Source organism: Sciurus carolinensis, chromosome 4, assembly GCF_902686445.1.
Source record: "Sciurus carolinensis chromosome 4, mSciCar1.2, whole genome shotgun sequence".
Taxonomy (NCBI): Eukaryota; Metazoa; Chordata; class Mammalia; order Rodentia; family Sciuridae; genus Sciurus; species Sciurus carolinensis.
Window position 1 is genome coordinate 53,919,549 of NC_062216.1, and position 24,341 is coordinate 53,943,889.

The following is a 24,341-nucleotide window of genomic DNA, read 5'->3' on the forward strand; positions in this document are numbered from 1 at the left end:
ATCTCTGTGGATTTACCTAGTTTGAATATTTAATATTAATTGAATCATACAAAATAGGATATTTTATACCTGGCTTCTTTCATGTGCATAATGTTTTCATGGTCCATTCATGTTGTAGCATATATCATGAATATCATTCCTTTGTATGACTAAATAATATTCTATTATGTGTATGTACTGAAGTTTGTTTATCCACTCATCAATTTATGAACACTTGGGTTGTTTCCAACTGTTGGCAATTATGAATAATGCTGCTGTAAACATTTGTGTGCAAGATTTTATGTGGACAAATGTTTTCATTTCTCTTGGGTATATACCTAGGAGAGAAATTGTTGAGTCAATAGTACAGGTATGTTTATTTCTCTCCCCAACTATAAGGACAATATTATTTCAAAAAGAAATGGAGGGGATGAGGTTCAGTGACAGAGCACTTGCCAAGCATGGCCCTAATCCACAGAACTACAAAAAGACATGGAATAATGTTAAATGTTCCTCTGATAAATAAGAGTTTATTCATATATTTAAAATTTGTGTGTTAGTCAACATTAACTAATATTTGTACTTAGTTGGATAAATTCAAGTGAGTAACCTAACAGTCTTTCAAAATTTTATTAGAGGCTGAGAATAAAAAGCATGAAAATCATTTTTTTGGAGGACCCGATTCATTGTGTTGTGTGGTATATACCAACCTCTACCTTGCTTCCTTCCTTTCTTCCCTCTTCCCCCTCCCCTCCCTCTCACTCTCTTTTTCTATCAATACGAATCGTTTCTATGAGTGCTAGGCACTTTTCTAGGTACTAAGTATACAAAACTAAAAAAAAAAAACCTGCCATGATTTAACTTAAAAGCAATAACAATGTGATGAGTACTATGGAGAAAACTCTTAAAATGCATGAACAACAAAAAAAAGACCTAATTTTAAAATGGTCTAAGTACTTGAATAGACATCTCTCCAAATAAAATATGCAAACAGTAAATAAACACACATGATAGCACCTCACATATCATTATTATAACTATTAAAAAATGGCAAGTAAGATTGATGAGAATGTAGAGAAATTAGAACCCCTGTGCACTGTTAGTAGAAATCTAGAATGATGCCACCACTATTGGAAACAAAAAATTAAAGATGGAATTACCAAATGGTCCAGCAATTCCACTTTTAAGTATATACTCAAAAGAAATAAAAGGGGGATTCAAAGACACACTCAAGTTCATAGCAGTCTTATTCATAATAATCCAAAGGTAGAAGCAACTCCATGTTGATCAAAGGATAAATGAATAAACAAAGGTGATATATATTAAAGCTGAATATGACTTGGCCTTAAAAGTAGGAGATTGTGACACATGCTACAACATGGTAGAACCCTAAGAATATTATGCTAAGAGAAATAAGCCAAATTCAAAATGACAAATACTACATGATTCCAATTATATGAGTGTGAAAGTTGTTAGAATCAAAACTGAGTCATGTGTCAACCCTAAGCAAAAAAATAAAATAAAATAAGGCTGGGAAACTATGAAGAAAGAGTTCTTATACATGATCATCTGATAAAAGCTATCACCAAAAAGAGAACCACAAGCTTGCAGAAAAGTCATCCAACCTTATACAAAAAGTACTTCTACAAGGACAACTGCCCAGCAGTTATTTGTTCAACACTGAACCGATGCCACGCCTATCGTTAATCATTGTTACCAAAGATTACTGTTTCGAAATAATTGATGTAGTGTGTTTCCTTTTCTCCTTTGAAAACATCCTCTTGCCTCAATTTCTTTGAATATACCCATATTTTGCTATGGCATGCATGTTCCCATTGTGGTACTCTGCTATTCCCATATAAATCAGTATTTAGTCAATCACTCTGTTTTTTGCTTAGGTTGACATGTGGTACCTAGAGTACTCAAATTCATACAGACAGAAAATAAAATAGTGCTTGCCAGGGGTTGGGGGAAGAGAGAGTGGGGAGTTAGTGTTTAATATACACTGAGTTTCAGCTTAGGAAGTTAAAAAAGTTTTGCAGATAGATGATGGATACGCACAGTGTAAATGTACTCAATGCCACTGAACTTTACACTTAAAGATAGCTAAAATGGTAAATTGGGTATTATGTGTATTATGTGTACTATATTTTTACCACAATTTTTAGTTTTTTGCTTACTGATAACAGAATTTTAGTTGTACAAGATGAAAAGACTTCTGGAGATGGGCTGAATTATGTGAATGTACTAGATACCACAACATTATACATTTAAATATGGTTAAGATACAAAAGATATGGGATATAGGGTTAATGCACAATGCCAACTCCTTTCCAATAAACTGGTAACAAGTGGAATTTGAAATTAAAACCCTATTGCCATTTACACTGACACCCCCACACACAAAATGGAAAACTTAGGTATAAGTGTAAAAACAATGTATAAGATCCATATGAAGCCAACTATAAAGTTTTGATGAAAGATATCAAAGACTAAATAAACAAAGGAATAATCAATCTTTTCAGGGATAAAAAAAGGCGACACTGTTAGGATGTCAATTCTTCCTAACTTGGTCTACAGTCCCACAAGTTATTTTGAGGATAGCAACAAAATTGTTCTAAAGTTTACATGAATAGGCGAAAGATCCAAAATAATCAACTTAATATTGAAGAACAGTGAGAGGACTGACATTATTTGGACCTCAAGACTTAAAGCATTCAATACAATACGGTATTAGAGAAAGAACCGGAAATTAGAGCATGGGACAGAAAAACAAAGAAAAACCCAGAATGAGAACCACGTAAAAAAAATGATCTTTGACAAAGGAGCAAAGGCAATATGATGAGGCAATTATTAAATAAATAAATGATGCTGAAACATTAAAAAAAAGTAAAGGATTCTGTTCATTACCTTAAAGACCTTTCAAAAATTAACTCAAAATGGATTAGATCTAAATGCAAAATGCAAAGCTACAAAATTCCTAAAAGATAGCAAAGAGAAAAATCTAGAGGACCTTGAGTCTGGTGATGATTTTTTTAGATACATAACCAAAGGTAAGAAATCATTCATAAACTGCACTTAATTAAAATTGAAAACTTCTCCGCAAAAACAAAAACAATGATCCAATTTTAAAAGAGGCAAATGACCTGAATATGCATGCCTCAAAAAATGATATACGGGTAGTCAACAAGTATGTGTAAAAAATTCTCAGTGTTACAAATCATGAGAAAAATGCAAATCAAAATGACAACCGTCATCTTGCTCTAGTTGGAATGGCTATAATCAGAAAGACAAAGCTAACAAATGCCAGCAGGATGTGAAAAAAGGGTGAGAATGTAAATGAGTAAGAGTCATTATAGAGAACAATATGGAGGCTCCTCAAACAACTGAAAATAGAACCACATGATCCAGCAAGCCCACTACTAGACACACATCCATAGGAAATTAGATCAGTGTATCAAAGGATCCCTGCATTCCCATGTTTATTGCAGCACTCTCTGTTCACAATAGTCAAGTTAGGGAATCTACCAAGATGTTCATCAACAGAACAATGGATAAAGAGAATGAAGTATGTATTCACAATGGAATATTATTCGGGCTTAAAAGAATGAAATCCTATCATTTGCAGCAACATGGGTGGAACTGGAGGACATAAAATAAGCCAGACACAGAAGAAAAAATCTGCATGTTCTTATTCACATATGGAAGCTAAAAATATTGATTTCATAAAAGTAGAGAGTAGGACGATGGTTACTGGATGTTAGAAAGGGCAAGGGAAAAATGTGGTAGAGGGAGGTTGGAATGTGGATGCCAAAATATAGCTACATTGGAGAAATAAGTTCAAATTTCTATAGCATGACTATAAACTATAGAGTGACTATAGTTCACAACAATTTATTATATATTTTATAAGAACTAGGAGAGCTAGGTGAGGTAACTTAGGCTGTAATCCCAGTGACTGGGGAGGCTGAGGCAGGAGGATCTTGTATTCAAAAGCCAGTCTCAGCAACTTAGTGAGGGTCTGTCTCCAATAAAATATATAAAAGGACTGGGGATGTGGCTCAGTGGCTCAGCACCCCTGGGTTCAATCCCTGGGTATCCCCTGGTACCAAAAAAGAAAAAAAAAAAAAAAAAAAAAAAAAAACTAGGAGAGAAGTTAAAAGGTTACAAGCACAAAGAAATGATAAATGTTTTAAGAAAATGGACATGAAAATTACTCTGACTTTATCATTGCACATTGTATACATGTATCTAATTATTACATTGTATCCCATAAATATGTTCAATTACTGCGTGTCAATTAAAAAGAAAAAAGTAATGTAAATTCAACTAGTATTGATGATCTATCTGGTATTAAATTTCACCTGGATCCAGTAATTCCTTTTTTTCACTATATGTCAAAGGAAATGAAATCTGCCCTTCACAGAGACATCTGCACTCCCATGCTCACGGCAGCGTTATTCATAACAGCAAAGATGTGGAACCAACTCAAGTGTTCAACAACAGATGAGCGGATGAAGAACATGTGGTACACAATGAAATGCTACTTGACCTGAAAAAAGGAGGAATCCTGTCATCTGCAACATGGGTGAACCTAGAGGACATTATGATAAATGAAATAGGTCAGACACAGAGAGACAGTAACCACAGGCACTCAGTTATACCTGGGAATCTTTAAAAGTTGAGTTCATAGAAGCAAAAAAGCAGAATGATGGTTATCGGGGCAGGGGTGGGAGGAGGACTGAGGAGATGTTGGTCGAAGGGTACAAAAATTTTAGGAATAAAACTTCCAGACATCTACAGTACAACATGGTTACTATTGTAAATAAGAGTGTATTGTATTAGCCAAAACTTTTTAAACAAAGAATGGGAGGGGATATAATGCAATGATAAAGAGCACAAAAAAATACTTTTAAACTTCAGCTCTATAAAAGACAATGCAAAGAGAATGAGAAGACAAGCCACAGATTAGGATTAAAATATTTGCAAAAAAGCACATCTGATAAAGGACTGTTATCCACAGGACAAAAAGAACTCTGAAAAAGTCAACAGTAATTGGCATATTTTAGATTCTATATTGCGACTAACCTTTTTATCAGCTAACCTCTTGTCAAGTTTTTTTGTGTAATATCCAAAAACTATCCTCAATTATCTAAAAAGGATATCAAAATACTCCTCCCTTTTCCAAATGCATACGCTATGTTTTTTTTTTTATATACATCAGATGAAACATCCAGCAAGGGACTGAAAGCAGAAGATATGAGAATCTAGCTGTCTTCAAATGGGGTAGATGTTAAGGAGATTTACAAAAATGTTTACATTTTACACTATTCTATTTTTAATGTAATTATTTTTAAAGTATGTTACTTATGTTAACAAATAGGCCTATTCCTTTTATTTTAAAATAATATACATTCTTGAATTTCTATTTTAATTTATTATATGACGTCTATAAAACCACATAAACAAAAAAGGTCTTTGAGGATCTGAATATTTGTTAATGTGTAAAGGAATTCTGAATCCAAAAAATATGACTACCACTGCATTAAAATATTGTGTGTACTGTATAAATTGAACGCATCCCCACAGAATTCTCACACTGAATCCTGAAGTCCCGGTGTGATAGTATTGGTTGATGGTCTCTGGGAGGTGTTTAAGGTCAGAATATGTCATACTGTGGGGCCCTTATGCTGGGATTAACCCTTAATAAGAGGCACTAGAAAACTTGGTCCTGCTCTCCCTCTCCCTGCACACAGAGGTCGTGTGGGAGTATACCTGTAGAAGGCGGTTGTTTATAAGCCAGGAAAAAAAACTCACCAGAACCCAACCATGCCCATACTCTGCTCTTGGCCTTCGAGATTCCAGCACTGTGAGAAAATTAATTTCTGAATTTTCATCCATGCAGTCTATGGTATTTTGTTATCGCAGCTGCAGCTAATATTGATTGGAAATAATCCAAAAGTTCATTAATAGAAAAACTGCTAAATAAATGGGTTACTTCCAAATAATAGAACATTATTGAGATGAAGGGGGAAAGGCGCTTCATGTGCTGACACAGATGGCAAGATTCAGAACAAGGTGTAAAAAGGGAAAGAATAAAAGCATGCGTCAAAACACTTATGTGCATCTAAACCTTCCCAGCTCTCTTTTAAATGTGTGAAGCCTCTTCCTAGTGTTCTTCCTTATCCCTCTTGGTACCTCTGCCTCTTCACTGAATTTTTTTTTTTTTTTTTCGGTATGTCGGTACAACTTATTGTACGCCGCACAATCTATTGTGTTGGAACAAACAGTTATCCAAGCAGTCAGGGGGGGTTTTTGGAGTTTGGAGTTCAAGAAGTTTCTTGAGGCACTTTTTGAAGAACATGAAAATGTGAGTTTTGGACATGCATGACAGACCCCACAAGCAAAGTTGCCCCCAATTCAGATTCAGAATGGAGATTTGTCCTTGAGCTTATTAAAATCATATTGCCCCTCTTGAGTAGCTTCTCTGGCCCAGTGGAGTGTTCAAAGGAGGCCCGGTTTCCAAAGTGACGAGCTCTTGCTTTTCCAAGCTTTGGCTCCGGTAGGGTCCCCATTGGGTCACATTCAATGAAGAAAGCCTTCCTCCGCCCCTGAGGGGAGGAAGCGTCTCCCCTGGCTTACCGGTTCCTGACGCTAGCAAGCCACCGAGCCCGGCAAGCAGCACCATTAGGCGGAACATGGTCTGGTTCCTCGGCTCCGAGCGGGGACTGGCGGCTGCCGTTGGGCCGCGACCTGCTGCCTGGGCTGTGGGGCGGCGACCTGGGGACACGCGCCGGGAGGCCGGGGTGCGCTGCGCCCCCAACCCCAACCGCCCGCAGGGTGCGCCTGCGTGCCAGATCGCGCCGCTCCTCCTCGTGGCTGTGGGTCCCACAAACTTCACCCTCTTCAGCATCAGACAGGTCCCAGGTGCTTTTAAAAGCGGATGTGTCGCCTATAATCCCAGCAGCTCCGGAGGCTGAGGCAGAAGGATCGCAAATTCAAAGCCGGCCTCAACAAAAGCAAGGTGCTAAGCAACTCAGTGAGACCCTGCCTCTAAATAAAATACAAAATAGGGCTGGAGATGTGGCTCAGTAGTGGAGGCCCTCTGAGTTCAATCCCCGGTACCCCACCCCATCGATGTGTAATATTTTCTGAATTAAAAGCTACACGCAGGGGTTTGGGGTGTGACTTAGTGACAGAATGTTTGCCTGGTATGCGTGAGACCCTGGGGCACAACTGTGGCATCTAGGGTGGGAGGAAAACTATTCACCTAAACATACATATTCGTAATTGCTGAAGCTAAGCTTCTAAGATTTTTTTTTTTTTTTTTTTTTTTTTTTCTAAGTGTGACACGATTTCAAGGAAGGGAAGAATGAGTCAATTTCCATTTTGGGCAGGAGAGCCAGTATGTTAGTTAGCTTTTGTTCATTGTAACCAAAATACTTGGCAAGAACAATTTAGAGGAGGGAAAGTTTATTTGGAGTTCACGGTTTCAGAGGTCTGTCCATGGACACTTCATTGGTCTGGGCCAGAGGTGAGGCAGAGCATCCTGGGAGAAGGTCCCAGCAAAGGAAAGCTCATGGTGGGTTCAAGAACCAGACAGGGAGAGAGAGAGTGGGGAAGGAATCTAAAAGAAAATGTACCCTTGCAGTAGAAGCCTCCAGCGACCCATTTCTTCCAACCAGACCCCACCTGCCGACAGTTACTGAGTCAGCCCATTGAAACTAGGATGGACTGATTAGGTTACAGTTCTCATAATCCAAGTACTTCACCTCTGAAAATTCCTGCATTAATACAGTAGTTTTGGAGGTGATTACATAGCCAAACCATAACAACTGGGCTATGTTTCTTGGTTGTTCCCCCCCACCCACTCACAGAGTTCATTAGAGTTCATAAACAGGTTGTGCCATTTTTCTCACCAATCTGTTTCTCCACAATGTTTGGCTAAAATTTATGCAATGTCATCTTCTTCAGAAATTTCTGAAAGAACAAATATGTGCTCATTCATGTAATGACAGACAAGATTCTTAACACAATTACAGTACTTATGTGCTAGTAGGAAATCCTAGCCAAATGCCTCGTATAGTATTTAAATTTTTCTAAATTCCGACCCTAGTCTGCCAACTATTTGCTCTGTCCTTAGTATTTCTACTTCTTTGACTTCTGGTTTTTCCTAAACATTGTCTTATTTGCTTGGAATGCAGAGCCTCCTGCTTCCCAGTCACCCCCAGGCTCCATCTACATGCATGAACTATCCTTTAATTCTTTTCAAATCCCCAAAGCAGGAATTCACTTATCACTCATTCTAATTATCAGACAGGCAGACGCACAACCTAAAAGGCCCCATGGAAACACAGAAACACTCAGGAGGCAAATCAACACATTTAGTGTTAAGATGTGATCTTATGAACAGATGAGATTGCAACAGAGCCCTAAACCTGTAAAAGAAAAGCATAAGCAAAACCAAGGCAACAACAGAAGAAAATACACAACCTGAATCCCATAGGATCAGCTAATGCTAGACTAACATTGCTTTTAAGTGGCAATTAAGCCAAAGTTGGTTTTGCCCTGCTTCTTAGCAATCAGAACTACTAATAGTAGTAAATGCTTACTTACACTTAACTGACAAATATCTTTTGTCAGTTAAAAGATATTTGGATGAATTTCTAGTTTTTCTTTTTTTTCTCTCTCAACTTTTGTATTTTTAATAGAACAGACTTTGTATCATTCTTACTCCTATGTATGCCTCTCTCCATAATATATATACTTCCAAAGGGCAGGAAACAGAACTTACATATCACATTACCTAAGAGAGTACCTGCCAGATGATGTCTTCAAGAAATGTATATAAAATTTAATAAAATCTGATTTCTGATTAGAAAACCTGAAATGTGCTTAACTGTATAATTAGAAACTCAGGCTATTATGGGAAAACTCAACACCTTGAATAAGGTCAGTTTGTGAATATAGTCTGTGGTATCAAATTTATATGCAATTTATCCTTGATTATTATTATTTAACACATGACAAGAAAGTCCTTTAATACTTTCATAATCATAATGGGTTCCATGACCAAGGAATTTTACAATTTTTAATCACATTTTAAAATAATTCAAGGACAAACCTAAATGAAAACCATACAAAGTATGTAGAAATACTTTAAAGCAAAAGAAATTCAAATCAAATAGTTATTTAGAAAAACCTTTTAAAGTCAAGCATGGTAATGCATGCCTGTAAACCCAGACTCAGGAGGCTGAGGCAGGGGGATCACAAGTTTGAAACAGGCTTCAGCAACTTAGTAAGACCCTGTTTCAAAATTTAAAAAAAAAAAAAAAATTAAAGGGCTGGGAATGTAGTTCAGTGGTAAAGCACCATGGATTCAATCTCCAGTACAAAAAATGTAAAAATAAAAACTTTTTAACTGGTTAAAGACCCAAAGAATTATCTAATTCCAAGAACATTGTACCATTCCATAGTTAATACATTATTAATTGTAAAATTTCAAGTGATATGCATTAAGGCAGCAAAAACTGAGGCAATAGGAGTGAAAGTACAAACATATTAGTCTATGTAAATTCATTCAGAGATTTAAATTAAAATAAAGATACTTCATTTGGGATGGCTCACAATTTTTAATATGTACCTGACTATAAAATAATATGCTATCCTCAGAGAACTGAAATTTTTATCTTCTTCAAAAGTAATCTGCTCTCCTTTAATAACAAAGTCGTTGTGCATAAATTGGCAACAGTCTGGTTAGGATTTTATCTAAAATTATAACTTTTAAGTTAATAAGAATATAAATAGTTGAGTGTTGAGGAAGTTAGGAGACAAAAGAATTTCAAGTATTTTATTTATTGTAAATGTTATATTTCCATATGTAATATATACACAAACAAAAATTTTAAAAACTAATGAAATTCAGTTAATAAACCTATTATTAAACTTTATTATGAAAGGTTATGAAAAAATTTTGTTTTTAAAATTTTACTGTCCATTCCATTTCTTCCATAGTAAAAATTCATTTATTAACACAGCTAATAACTCACAGATACCACATTGTTTAGTACTTATCTAAGAAAACCTTTTCTTCCTTTCTACAGTCTAATTTTTATGAAAATATTAGAGTCGAAAGAGACAGGTTCTAGCACACCTTAGTAAATGTAAACATTCTAAATGATTTAATATCAAGCTTTGAAAATTCAGATTTTATACTTAAAGTGCTCATGAAATTCTCAAGTGGTTTTACAATAGCTCAACTGATTGAACATATTATAATTGCTCCTGCTTTATTATAGCCATGAGTCAACAAAATATCTGATTAGATCTATTAAATACCTCGTACCTTAAAGCTTATAATTTAAAATAATGCTACTGTAAAAGGAGGCCATGCTTTAACATGATGCATAATAGAAATTCTAATATTAAATTAATTTTTCTAATACTCATTAATAGTTGAACAATCATAAAAAGGGAAGCTAACAATCGAGTGTGAATACACACATTCTTTTAGCATAGTTTGTACTTTCAAAATAATATAACATCTTAATTGTGGTTCGTGTGCATTCAGAAGACAGAATATTTATTTATTCATGTAGTGAATGAGAGACAAGATTCTAGTATATGATGGTTATTAATCCGTGCAAGATGAAAAGTATTAGATATTATTGGCAGCTAATTAGTCAGTTTTCATAGGTATTAGATTATCACATGTTCCACCAGAAACTACATTAATGATAACTAAGGTCAAAAATTCAAGATTACATTTAAGCACATAATGACAAATCTTACAACAATACAGTGAATTTGAGAATCATTGTAATGACATGTACAAAATAACATAATTCATGTTAAGTGCATTAACATCATAGATGATCAAATAAGACATACTCATTGATGGCAATGAAAATGTTACTCTAAATTCCCTGGCTTGACGGCATTTCCTTGTTTCTCATGTTTCTCAACTCTCCGCTCCATTTCTGGTTTTCTGTGTTAGTAAAGTTTGTTTTGTGGTATTTTGTTTTCATTCATAGTTGCAAAAGGAAGAAAGGCTTTTCAAGAAAATGTCAGGAAAAGAAAAGTATTAGCTCACTTCCCTGAAGACATTTGCAAAAAGAAGGGCATAAAATCAAGTGAGGGAACTGTATAAAGGAGGTGCAGGAGCAGGACGAGCAGGAATTAAATTTCCCTGAGATGATACTTTAGGTTGTGGTGGAGGTGGCCTGTAAAGGGGGAAAAAATCATGTTAATATCAACACAACACCATTCTCAAACTCTCTGATAACCGTTAAAGGCATTTAATGTTCTGAGATTATTAATAATAGGATATTATTAAAGGGTTCCAATTAAAGTCTAAAATGGAATCATTACCTTATATTAATGTTACTCCATGATCAATAATATATGGAGGTTCTAGTTTATACAAAACTGTATACTCAAATTGTAAAAAACAAATGAGGATGCAAAGAATGAAGCACTTTTCTAGTTCTATTAGAATTTATGGGCAGCAAATTACTGCTAAGTTAAAACCTAGCTCTATGCTTACGTACATAGAGGGGAAATTACAGCTCCCTCAAACGATATCTGCTCTGAGAATTAAACCTGCTATTGCATCTATACCTCTCCATCTCAATCCTCATACCTTAACTTGCAGACACCCTTCCTTACCCTATTCATCCAACCCTAATATACCTCTATTCCAATACCACATTACCTGGTAAACATCTGTCTATGCATATATTCCTCTCAGCATCCTCAGTTAGATGTCAACACACTCTTACTGAATAATAAAGATTATATATAAGGACATTCCTCAAGTTCCAATGTAATTGGAATTTGAAGGACTACTGGGAGTGGGAGGAGTCAGATGTATTTTATGATGTAAATATAGTAATACATTTTCTCCTTTCCTGATTTTAAGTCTTTGTATTGAAACTTTAATTTCAGTTGTTGTACTTTTCAGTTCTAGATTCTGCACTGATTCTTCTTTAAAAGTTTCTAGCTCTATGCTGAAATTCTCAGTCTCAACTATTAAGTCCATGACACAATCATCACAGTTAAAGTCCATGTCAGATAACTATTAACTGGATACCCTCTGAGTCTGTTTTTATAGTCTACCATTTCTTGGTTTTAGCTATAATTTTCTTTTCTTGTGCTCCTGGATTTTTTTTTTTTTTTTTTTTTGGTTGGGGGTCAAACAATAATAATGTAGAAATCAGCTAATGGTATAGTTCACCCTTTTCCCTAGGTCCCCACAAAGTCTGAGATATTTGCCATGGTACCTCCTCCTCTGAAGGACTCCAATTTTTGTTCCTCCAACCCTGTGAGTTTATTGAAAGCTCTCCTCAGATTCCTAGCCTTTCACTTGTCACTTTCAGAATAATATTTTTAGGATAGTATTTTTCTAGATGCATCTAGAAGAGAAAAGTGGTGCCACAAACTGGGATTATCTGTACACTTCTTTCTGTTCCTGGATCTTAGTCCCATAATTCCTTACCTCACCTTAAATACAAATTTTCTTATATTACCTAGTTTTAAAGCTGTTCTCAATGGGAAGATCAGTTCAATCTATCTAGTTTCTTATATGCTGGTTATTTTCAAGGCCCTTGCTCCTAAATTTTATACACAGGAAAGTACACAGCAGCAGTTCACTGTAAGTCTTAATTAGACTTCTTTAAATTCCTTTTGATACTGCATTAATATGACAAAATTTATATGAAACTATAAAACTTCTTTATAAATCCTTCTTAAAATTGTGTTCTGTCTAAACTTGCCCTAAATTAAACTACCTAAATTAAATACAAGGGAAATTATAAGGCATAATGGGTTTTATTCTGGTCAAGTAATATGAATAATGCATAATAATAATATAAATAATATATATAATGCACTTCAGACCTTGATGGAAACTGCTGAGGCTGCCTGACTGCGTAAGTTGGTACTGGAAATCTGTTTGCATGAATCGGCTAAAAAGAAAAAGATAGTAATGTTATTACCACAATGCAATCATCGATATGTCTTATGTATAATTTGGGTTTTTTTTTTTTTGTAAAAGTAATTAGTATACTTAAATTAACAGACTACTTATAATGCTGACATTTAAAAATATTTTGCTTTAATGGATTGGGAATGCAGTTCACTGGTAAAGCACTTGTCTAGCATGTGAAAAGCTCTGGGTTGGACCCCTAGCACCACAAAAAATAAATAAACAAAATATTTTGCTTATTCAACATATCTTTACCACTGAGGTAAAAAAAGCCTTTTTTTAAAGCTTTACTTTTTTTTTAATTAAAAAATACCAAAATACAATTATCTTGGTTCAAATTAACTATTATGTCAATACATTTTAAATAAAATCTTCTCAAAGTCCTTGTCAAATCTATACAGTACCTAACTGGTACTGTAAATACCACTGATCTACAATCCTTCACTTTGGAATTCATAATATTCTTCCTTGACAAGATGAAATGAAATTTTACAATAAAGTGGGATTATATAATTCATCCCCAAATAAGAAAGTAAAAGCAAAAATATTTTTCACATATAACATTACTCTGGGAAAAAGGAAACTCATGGAATTACTCATCACTGATGAGTCTTGATCAGGATTTTCTCTACTATCAACCGTTAACTCCTAAAACTCTGTGAGTGTCAGGTCATGTTCAGTGCTGGAGAAAACCTTGAGCACTCACTGTCAAGTCCTGCCACAGGACAGGTGGTCTATCACATGCTGTATTTTCCCCACATTCAGTTTGCATGTACTCTAGAACTGGAAAAGAGAGTCAAGAAAATGTCTCTATCTCTTTCTACCAAACCATGGGCACAGAACTTTGCAGGATAGTTAAACTCCACTTCTCGCAATGATAATTTGCTGACAGATCTGTTAATTAGCTCAACAGAATCTTACTACAATGTATACATTGACCAAAACATCACATTGTATCCCAGAAATATATATAATTATTTGTCAATTAAAAATAGATTTAAAAAGCTAAAAATTATAAGTAACAAAGGTGTTAAGTATTTTAGTTTAATTTAAAATTCCTCATTATTTATAGAAATTAATATATCACATTGTACCCTATAAATGTATGTAATTATGATTTGTCAATTAGATAATGTTGATAAATTTCTTAAATTCCAACTTTTGGGAATTTATCTGACATATACTTTTATACTTATGCAAAGGTCTACGTACAAGGATGCCTGATGCCACTTTTTTTCTGTTAAGATAGGAAACAACCTGTTTTAAATTTGTAGTAAATCTGTAAGTTGGAATAGCATGCTGTTGTTAAAAAAATGGGGTATATACTGATTATTTGTAAAGAAAGCACCAAATATCCAGAGAAAACCTCCCAGTATGGAGCATCTAAATTGCCAATCAAAATATTAAAAAGGTATTTTAAAATGCTTGGATGAGTTAATGGGAAGTAAAAAACAGCATAAAGGCCAAAAACAACAAGAAAGTATGAAAGAGTACAAAGTATGGAGTGGCGTTCCTGTGGATGTCTTCTTTGGAAGTCCACTGTCTGCATTTTCAGGTAACACAAAGACACAAGAGGCAAAACAAAGGGCCTAAGTTTTGCCTTATTATAACACCATATATAAAATCTGGCATCTGAAGAGTGACAGGCCCACAGAGTTAACTGGAAAAGGGAACACCTGCCTCAAGAAAGGTCAGTGGGGATACAAGCCTTGCTACAATGGGATACTGGCCGTGGTACTGAGAAAAGGAAAATAAAATAGACTTTGTGGAGAAATTCTACCCACAGTCATCATAACAGGGACTTGGGGGCAGAGTTCATAGAAGCTGTGTGGCCCCAAAACACCATGAAAAAAATATGTTGGACATTAAAGGTTGACCATGCCCCAGGCATCTGGCCAAGGAATATATATAAGGTTCCCACAGAGCCTTCATTCCAACTCTGTAAGGAACCTACTATAACTCAGTACTCAAATAATTTCCATATGCAAGGTTCCAAAGAATGAGTTTATAATCATTTTCACAAAGTACACTAAGAAACAAAAGTCAGCAGGAATAAAAACCACAGAGCTAACCAAAATTGTACATATTAAAATGATCAGATAAAGCACATAAAGTGGGTCTTTTACATGTGTACAGAAATAAAAGCATTAAGTATGCGATGCTGTAAGAAACTATCACAAATAAGCAGAAAGATTTGAAATAAAGAAAACTATAGGAATGAAATACACTATAAAATTAGTTAAACATTCAACAAAAAGTTTCAATAACAGATTTGGCGTAGTTTAGGAGAGATTTAGTGAATGAAAGGTAGGTGTAACATCAGCAGAATGGAGTACATGAAAAGACTGGAAATATCAAAGAAGTTAAGAAACTTGGAAAACAATGAAAAGTCTCAACACGCATCTAATAGGAGCTATGGCAAAAGTTAATAAGATAATGAGACAGAGGCAACATTTAAAGAAGTAATTGTTAAGAATTTTGTAGAATTGTTGAAAAGTAAATCCTAAGATTTAGGAACTCTACCTATCTATGAAGGAGTATTTTTTTTTTCCTCCTGGTCATTTCTTTTTAATTGCTGCACAGTATTCCAGTAAACACACAGGTGGCCTACAGTTCTCTGCCTTGAAAGGCATTCTTATTTTAATGTTTTTATTAGTGCATCATAGTTGTACACAATAGTGAAACATGCCACTAAAGAGTTTTTAAAAGGCCACAACTAGTATTCTAAGGATACAGAAGAAAAAGGACATGGAAAAGAAATTACCTAGAACAATAATTAGAATAAGAGACAACTTCTAAAATGCAACAGAATATAAAAGGTAATCTCTCTTCAAAGTTCCAAGAAAAAAATAGCTGCTTATATGAAGCTGAATATCCACATACAAAAGAATAAAACTAAATTCCTATTTCTCGCCACACTCAAAATTTAACTCAAAATGAATTAAAGACTTAAATATAAGAACTAAACTAAGACTACTGGATAAAATATTTGGAAAATGCTTCAGAAAATTGGATAGGCAAGGATTCGGGAGGCAAGACCCTGAAAGTACAGGAAACAAAAGTCAAAAACAGACAAATAAATTACATCAAATGAAAAGGCTTCTGCAGAGCTAAGGAAACAATCAACAGAGTGAAGAGACAACCTACGGAATGGAAGAAAATATTTTCAAACCCTATTTCTGATAAGGGGTTGATATTTAGAATTTGCAAGGAACTCAAAAAGCTCAGTGGCAAAAAAAAAAAAAAAACCCAACCCAACCCAATTAAAATATGGGCAACAGGTCCAAAGACATTTCTAAAACAAAAATATACAAAGGGCCAATGGGTATATGAATAAATGTCCACCATTGTTAATCATCACAGAAATGCACACCAATATCACAATGAAATATCACGTCACCCCAGTAAGAATGCTTTAACAAAAAGACTAAAGATAACAAGTGCACCGAATATGTTTAAAAAGGGAATCTTTGTACACTGTTGGTAAAATATCAAAACATGCTAAAAAATTTAAAAGCAGATTAAATATTATGTATAATACATGTGAATAACATATATATTATATATATTGCTTAGGGACATAAGCATATGAGTAAAAGTATATCTTTATTCCAATACTCTGTAATACATGCAGGAACAGTGATCATGGGTCCTATCGCTAAGACAATTAGATCTATCCAGGAGTTCAGCACCACATCTTTGGTAACACACTCTAGGGAAGTCAGGTATTGAAAACAAAAAGGCAGAAGACAGGGAAACAACAACAACCAAAAAAAAAAAAACATTGAGAGCATGGGTCTCAGGTAATTTCCCAATTTTTCAAACTTGGTTTCAAGGCAGGGACTCTGCTGGTATTCCTTTAATTCAGGGATCACCTAGGGTACTCCCAAATTTTTAAGTACCTATGTTTACATGTATATAACCTTTTTTTGTAGTAATAGAGTTTGACCCCAGAGTCTCATATACGTTAAGCAAGTGCTCTACCACTGAATTCTATCTCCAGCCTATTTTTTAAACATAGTAAAGAAAAAGAATTTTTCATTTTAAACTTACAACTTCTCTAGGAGTCGTCACTGGAGAAACGTGGCGAGGAGCACTCACTGGCTGTCTAGAAACACTTGCTTGATTTTTGCCATCTGATCTGAAAAACATGATTGCATTTGAGTTAAATCAAAATATTAACATTACACATCAATATATCTTTTATTTTTCCCTGGTACAGAATAATAATGTTGTTAGTGATGATGATGATGATCACGAAGAGAGCTGATGTCTTTATATGACTTTTAGAAGTTTCCATATGATTAATTCTTACATATTAGGAACCACAGTTTTAAATAAAAGTCTATGAAATTTGGTCAATTAGGCCAGTAATCCCCAACTTTTTTTCCTCAAATATTTCTAAAATCAGAAAAGAATAAAGCATATTCTTAAACTGCATAGGTAAGATTTAAAATAGTCACTCTAAGAATTAGGAAGTCCAAGAGCAGCAAATAGATTGGCTGGAAAGATAGGAGGTGTTAGACATATTCAGGTGACAGTATTCAGCTAAGTAGAGATGTAGGGAGGTACCTGTAGCTGTTGAACAAAAAGCAAAATGCAGATTGGGGGATGATCTGCATAGAATGGTCAGTAGGAAGTGTGATAGGAAGATAAAAATAGGATACATTAAAAATTAAAGTTAATGTCAGGACACTCTGGGAAAATATTATGTACCAAGTGAGAAATAGGGCCATGAAGCAAAGGTGAGCAAAGCTAGATATGAATATTTGGAAATCATTATCACACCCATCACATTTAGTTATTAAGTAATTTCAATGAGCTTATATGAGTTTTGTTATTTCCTCATTTAATCCTTGCATCAAAGATAGGTAATATTATTATGATTCCCATTTTATAAGAAGTAAACCAAGACTCAAAGAGCTTCATTTATAGTTTCAGCTCATATTTCTCACTAATAACTAACTTGGAACCTGAATTCAGATCTGATTACAAGGTTCATGCTAATATATGCTACATTCTGATGCCAACATATTAAAAGTGATAATTAAGAGAGGTTTATAAGAGTCTAACCTACAGACTAGAAATGCTAGGTATTTCAACTATGACAACTTTAACTTTTTCTATCAAAATCTATTTCTTAAAATCTATTTCCAAAACTGAGAATTGAAGAATTCTTTCTATTTGAGAATTAACATATGAAATAAAGACACAGAAGAACATTTTTCAATATTTACATGTTTTATCTTCATCTCATATTTTAATTTCTAATTAGAAGAAGACCCAAGTGAGACATTACAGCCCAAATTCTACTTACCTCACTATCAAAAATCAATGTTAGATGAAATGAACACTAATAGTCATTTTCAGTAGCATACAGGCTGGTCCCCATAATCTTTTCCCTTACCCATTATAAGAAGTGGCTAATCACTAATCACTTCAAAAGAACAGAAAGAAATTGGAGAACCCTATTATTAAAGGATTGCAAATCTGTATGATATGACCATCATCGATAATTAAATTATTTAATAAGATTAAAAAGAAAAAGATCTAAGTACTCATATGTTTGTGATCTCTTCTTTCTGAAGTAGGTTTTCCGTAATTCATCTCTCTTGATGAAGAGAAAAGTGGCAAGGGCAATAAGTGGAACAACTAAAAAGAAGAACACGAGAAGTCCATCCCTCAATGCAGTATTCTTTCCTAGAGAGATGAGATTTAAGTTAATGGCCATTAAGCTGGATGTTAACTCACCTATCCAGAACATACTAGGTGATTATAAATGTTGTACATTACCTTTTATGTTATTCAAAAATAAAACTGATATAAGTTGCGTACACTGAGTTTTTCTCACACTTATCCTGTTCACTTCATTTTTGTAATAGTTTCTTATTTAATCTTATGGTAGTGCTTCATGCAAGCATGAATACTTGTTTTTATGGTCAACCCTTTTTACACAAGAGGTAACATAAACACTTTAGCACATCATTTCCCCCCCACTTATCTACATATCTTTCTAAATCACACAGAGAGGGCTTCCTCACTTTCTGTGTTGCTATACAAAACTCCATCGTGAGGATGTTCTATAGTTTATTTATCCAGTACCCTACTGATAGATACTTTGATTTTTCTAATATTTCATTATTGAAGAAAAATGCTACAATGAATAACCTTGTACACATGTCATATTATATGAACACAGGTAATAATTACAAAATAATTTCCCAAAAGCAGAATAGCTATATCAAAGGGCAAATAACTCATCCTTTTTTTTTTTAGGAATTGTCAAATTGTCCTCTACAAACAACATATAAAAAAAAAAATTCCTCATACATTCGCCCTCAGCCAAAATTCTAGATTTCTGCCAACCTAGTAGGTAAAAAAATTCTATCTTATGTAATTTTAAATTACATTTCTCTTTTTAATACTATCAATGAAGCACGTTTTTTATGTTGGAGCACACATTTCCATATCTTTTATAAGCTCAGTCCTTTGACTATTTTTCTATTGGATTTTTGGTATTCTCCTCAGTTTCTAAAACTTCTTTATATGTTAGAGAGATTAGCTTTGTCTGTGATGTAAGTTAGATATTTTCCCCATTTTATCATTTGTCTATGATAGTAGACTGTTCTCCAGGCAGAAGTTTATTATTTTTTGTATTGTTGAATTTATCAATCTTATTTTTTATGGCTTCTAGATTTTAAATTTCATTACATTTTTAAAAAATTCACTAGTTAACATTAGTTTTATCTGTTCTGTGTTCTTTGAAGAAACAATATAGCAGATATGAAAAGAAATGGTAAGCTCTAAAATTTTTCTCATAATTCTGTTTGTATAAGAAATTTCTGTTAAATATTGCATAAAACCATGTGTAACAATAAGTGTTCCAATTCAAAATCAAAATATGAAAAATCAAAGCAAGCTTGATATACAATAATTTACACTTATTATAGGAAAATTTAAATTAAGGCATCCAACATTGGCAAGATTATGTTGATATTAATACTTTCACACTGTTCATGTCAGAGGTATTGTTCATTTGATTTTTAAGAACCATAAAAAGGATTATATCCTTCATCCAAATAATTCCATTGCTTATCCTTCAAATGCATATGTCTTAAGATGTATACCACAAGGTTAACAGTGCATATCAAAAACTTAGAAACAATCTAAATGTCAAATATTTAGAAACAGTAACAATAAGTTATGGAACATCCACTCAATGGAATATATATCCATTAAAATCCACAATTCTGACCTCCATGTCTAGCCAAGATACAACCAGGGACTAGATTTTTCAACCAAACTAAACAGCTAAACAACAAGACAAAATATATGAAACAAGAGTTTTCAAGACATTAGATATCAGGAAATGAAGACAAATGATTCCTAAAAGACAGAAAAAAGTAAACTTTAAAATTGCCCCAGTTTACTGCCTAGAGAAAGTTAATGAGCATAGTGAGGTTATGGGAGCCCAAACCAAGGCCACTGAGGAAGACACAGAGTTGGTGCTCTGGCGAGGCCAAGGTAGATGGAGTCCACTGGGGCAACATACCAGAGGGAAACAAGCCATAGAGAGAGAACTTGAAAGACCTGCAGAAGGTCTCCCTCAAATATGTAGTGGACTACTGATCAAATATGCATGTAAGAAGCTACTTGAAGCTGGAGAAGAGAACCACATGAAAGGATTGTTGGGTTCAATAACCATAGTTCATACAGGACCAGGAAGAGTGCCTGTATCTATAATTCACATCAGAAAACCTCCTAATTAATGTGGCAATAAACTAGGAGAATAAACTAAAGGTTTTTTTGCCTTGGTAATGGGACAAAATCAGCCCTAGACTATTTGCTACTCAGTTCTTGACTAACTGAGCTTAAAAGTAAGACTGAGATGAATTGAACTATGTCCAAGTAACTTGAGCAAACGAAGTTCATCAGTAGAAATTCAAAATGTCCAGTCCACAAGACAAATTCTCAATTTCTGGAATCCACTAAAATATTACAAGGCATGCAAAGATGCAGGAAAATATGATGCAAACTGAAGGGGAAAATCAATCAAAAGTATGTGAGAAACATTATATATGATAAAATTAATAGATAAGGACATTAGAAATTATTAAAATAATAACTTTATTCCAATTGTTCAGAAAGCTAAAGATTAAACATGTCCAGAATCATGAGTATACAAAAAAAAAAGAAACTTTCAGTAATAAAAGTTACAATACCTAAGAAATAGACCAGAGAGAATTAATGGCAAATTAAACCTTACAGAAGAAGAGTGAACTTGAAGAATACCAAAAGAAATTAATCAAAACTAGAGAATAGAGAATAATAAAAAAATCAACAGCAGATCAATGATATGTGAAAGAACTCCAAGTAGCAAATATACATGAAAGTGGAATCCCTTAAGAAGAGGAGAGAAAGAGGAAGACAAGAAAAAAAAAAAAAAGAAAAAAGAACTATCAAAACTTTTCCAAATTTCAAGAAAACTCTAAAACCTCAAAAATCTCAACAAATTCCAAAACATAGTTATAATAAACAACTAAAAACCAAAGATAAAGAAAACAATCCTACAAGCAACTGGGGTGGGCAGGGAACACATTACACACAGAAGGAATTATACACATACAAAAAAAGGATGACAGCAGATTTCTCAGGAAAAGCAATGCAAGTCAGGAGACAATGTAGGGCTATTTTTATAAATATAAGGAAGGGAGATGCTGTCACTCTAGAATCCTTTACCCAGTTACATTATCATTTAAGGAAGGGGGGGAAAAGATCTTTTTCAGACCTATGAAAGGTGAAAAGTATTTACCTCTGGTAAATCTACACTACAAGAAATATAAAAAGAAGTCCTCCAAACAGAAATTAAATGATATCAGATGGAAATCCAAATTTACACAAAGAAATGAAAAGCACTATAAATGGTAACCATATGGGCAAACAAAAGATCTTTTCTATTATTAAATCTATTTAAAAGTAATCTACTATTGAAAACAAAAGTAGTAGCATTGAATTGTAGGGTCTATAAAATATGTACAAGTAAAAATACATGACAACAATAGTACAAAAGCCAGGAACAGAGAAATGAAAATATACTGAAGAGGTACAATATCACTATAAGAGACACTACTACTTAAAAAAAAAAAATCAAGATGGTAAAATTAAACTCACAGGTATCAATAACCCAATTAAATACCAATTGTCAAAACAACTCAAATGCCAGTGATTAGCAGACTGGATTAAAAAGGGATGACTCAATTATATGCTGCTTATAACATAAACAGACTAAAAATAAAAGGATGGAAAAAGATTTCCCATGCTGTCTAACAGAAAGGAATCTGGAGTGGCTATATTAATTTAAATCCCCAGACACTTCAAAAAAATACATAAAACATTTCTAAATAACTTGTAAGTCAAATAAAAAAAAACATTAGAGGTGATTTTGAGCTGTACAACATATCAAAATTTGTGGGATGAAAAAGGATTATTTGTAGGAAAATTGATAGCTCTGCAATGCCTATATTAGAAAAAGAAAAATCTCAAATCAATGACTTCATGTTTCACCTCAAGATGCCAGAAAGAACAACTAAGTAGACCCAAAATTAATAGACTAGGAGGAAAAAAGCACACATTTGAGAGAGGACCTGTATCCATAATATATAAAGAACCCCCAAAACTCAAGAAGACAAACAACCTAATTCAAGTTTGGGGAAAAAAATACAGATACATCACTAAAGAAGACACGTGTATGGCCAAAAAAAAACATGAAAAGATTCTCAAATCTGCTCCCTACAGAACCCAAGCCTATCAGAGAGATGGCCAAAGCATAGACTAGTCTGTTAAAATTCAGAGATGTGGCCATCAAATTTTCTGAGGAGGAATAAAAATGTCTGAATCCTGCTCAAAGGGCTTTGGGCTGTGATGTGGGAGAATTACAGGAACCTGGTCTCTCCGGGTGAAGATGACTTCACTCCTGAGGAGCAAGAGAAGAAGTCCTGGACCATGGATGGCCAAGTGGAAATAAGAAAATCAACTGAATAGGAACATATCAAATATGTGAACACAGATATCACTCCTTAATGTGTTTTCACACACAAAAAAAACTTCCACCAAAAGAGAAGAGCAATGTGGGAGAATTATTCCAAACACTGACAATGGAGACACAAAAAAATCATTGAAGAATTGTGCTTCAGAGAAATTCAAAAAAATATGTGACGTTGAGTGGCATTGGAGAGATGATAAAAGATATTACACAGAATTTCGTTTGACCCAAACAGAAAATCTCACTGGCAGAAAGATGAGCATGGTAGAAGAAATGTAGGAAAGAAGCATAACAAAAATTTGCATGGATTAATGTTCAGTCCCATTTTGCCTGAACTGAAGCTATCTAAAAACGATGGGAACTTTTACAAATGGAATTAATGTGAGTCTATCAACAATGTTTCCTCACTTTCAACCCACCAAAGAATTCCTTCCAGTGTCAGACATTCCTCATATATATAAAAATTACTATGTAATAATGCTTTATTATTCATAGTGGTACAGGAAACACATTACTCCAAAACCTTACAAATGTAAAGAAGGGAGCAAATCCTTTAATCAAGACTCACACTTTCCTATGTATGAGATAATTTACACTAGAGAAAATAATTTATTTGTAATATATGTGGCATATTCTGAATATAAAATTGAACCTCACAGAAGTCAAACTGGAGAGAAACCTTTCAAATGTAATGAATATGGCAAAGTTATCTGTCACAATATCTTGTACAACATCTGATAATTCATGTTGGAGAAAAAAAATCTTACAAATGCAATGACTGTAGCAAGGTCTTCAGTAATATTTCACACCTTGCACAAAACTGGAAAATTCAAACTGGAGAGAAACCGGACATGTAATAAATATCATAAGGCCTTCAGTCACAATTCATACCTTGCAGAGCATCTGATAATTAAGACTGGGAAGGAATCTTACAAATTTAATAAAGGTAGCTAAGTGTTTAGTCACAACTCACACCTTGCACACTCCAGGATTCATTCTGGAGAGAAACTTACAAATGTAATGAATGCAGAATGTCTTTAGTCAAAATTTATACCTTGCATCTCATCAAAGAATTCATACCAGGGAGAAAACTTAGAAATATAATGAATATTAAAAAAAAAAAAAAAGAAATATAATGAATATAGCAGTCTGCAGTCTAAATTCATTCCTGGCACATCAATGAAGATTTCACACTAGAGGGAAATCTTAGAATTGTATGAATGTGGCCAGGAGCAGTGGTGCTCACTTGTAATGCCAGCTAGGTTAAAAAAAAAATTAGACAGGAAGATCACAAGTTCAAAGCTACCCTAGGCAACTTGGTGTGACTCTGTTGCA

The 24,341-nt window shown here is 34.1% G+C and overlaps 1 protein-coding gene across 1 annotated transcript in view; it reads right to left on the reverse strand.

Moving 5' to 3' along the window:
- Positions 1 to 9,815: 9,815 nt before the first annotated feature.
- The window catches only part of Adam9 (ADAM metallopeptidase domain 9), a 96,959-nt gene continuing 82,433 nt past the window's right edge, over positions 9,816 to 24,341 (reverse strand). Inside the window, 4 exon segments of the mRNA XM_047548923.1 lie at positions 9,816 to 11,201; positions 12,877 to 12,944; positions 17,018 to 17,105; positions 18,523 to 18,664. Of these exon segments, the coding sequence (XP_047404879.1) occupies positions 11,108 to 11,201; positions 12,877 to 12,944; positions 17,018 to 17,105; positions 18,523 to 18,664 (392 nt within the window). The 3' untranslated portion in view covers positions 9,816 to 11,107.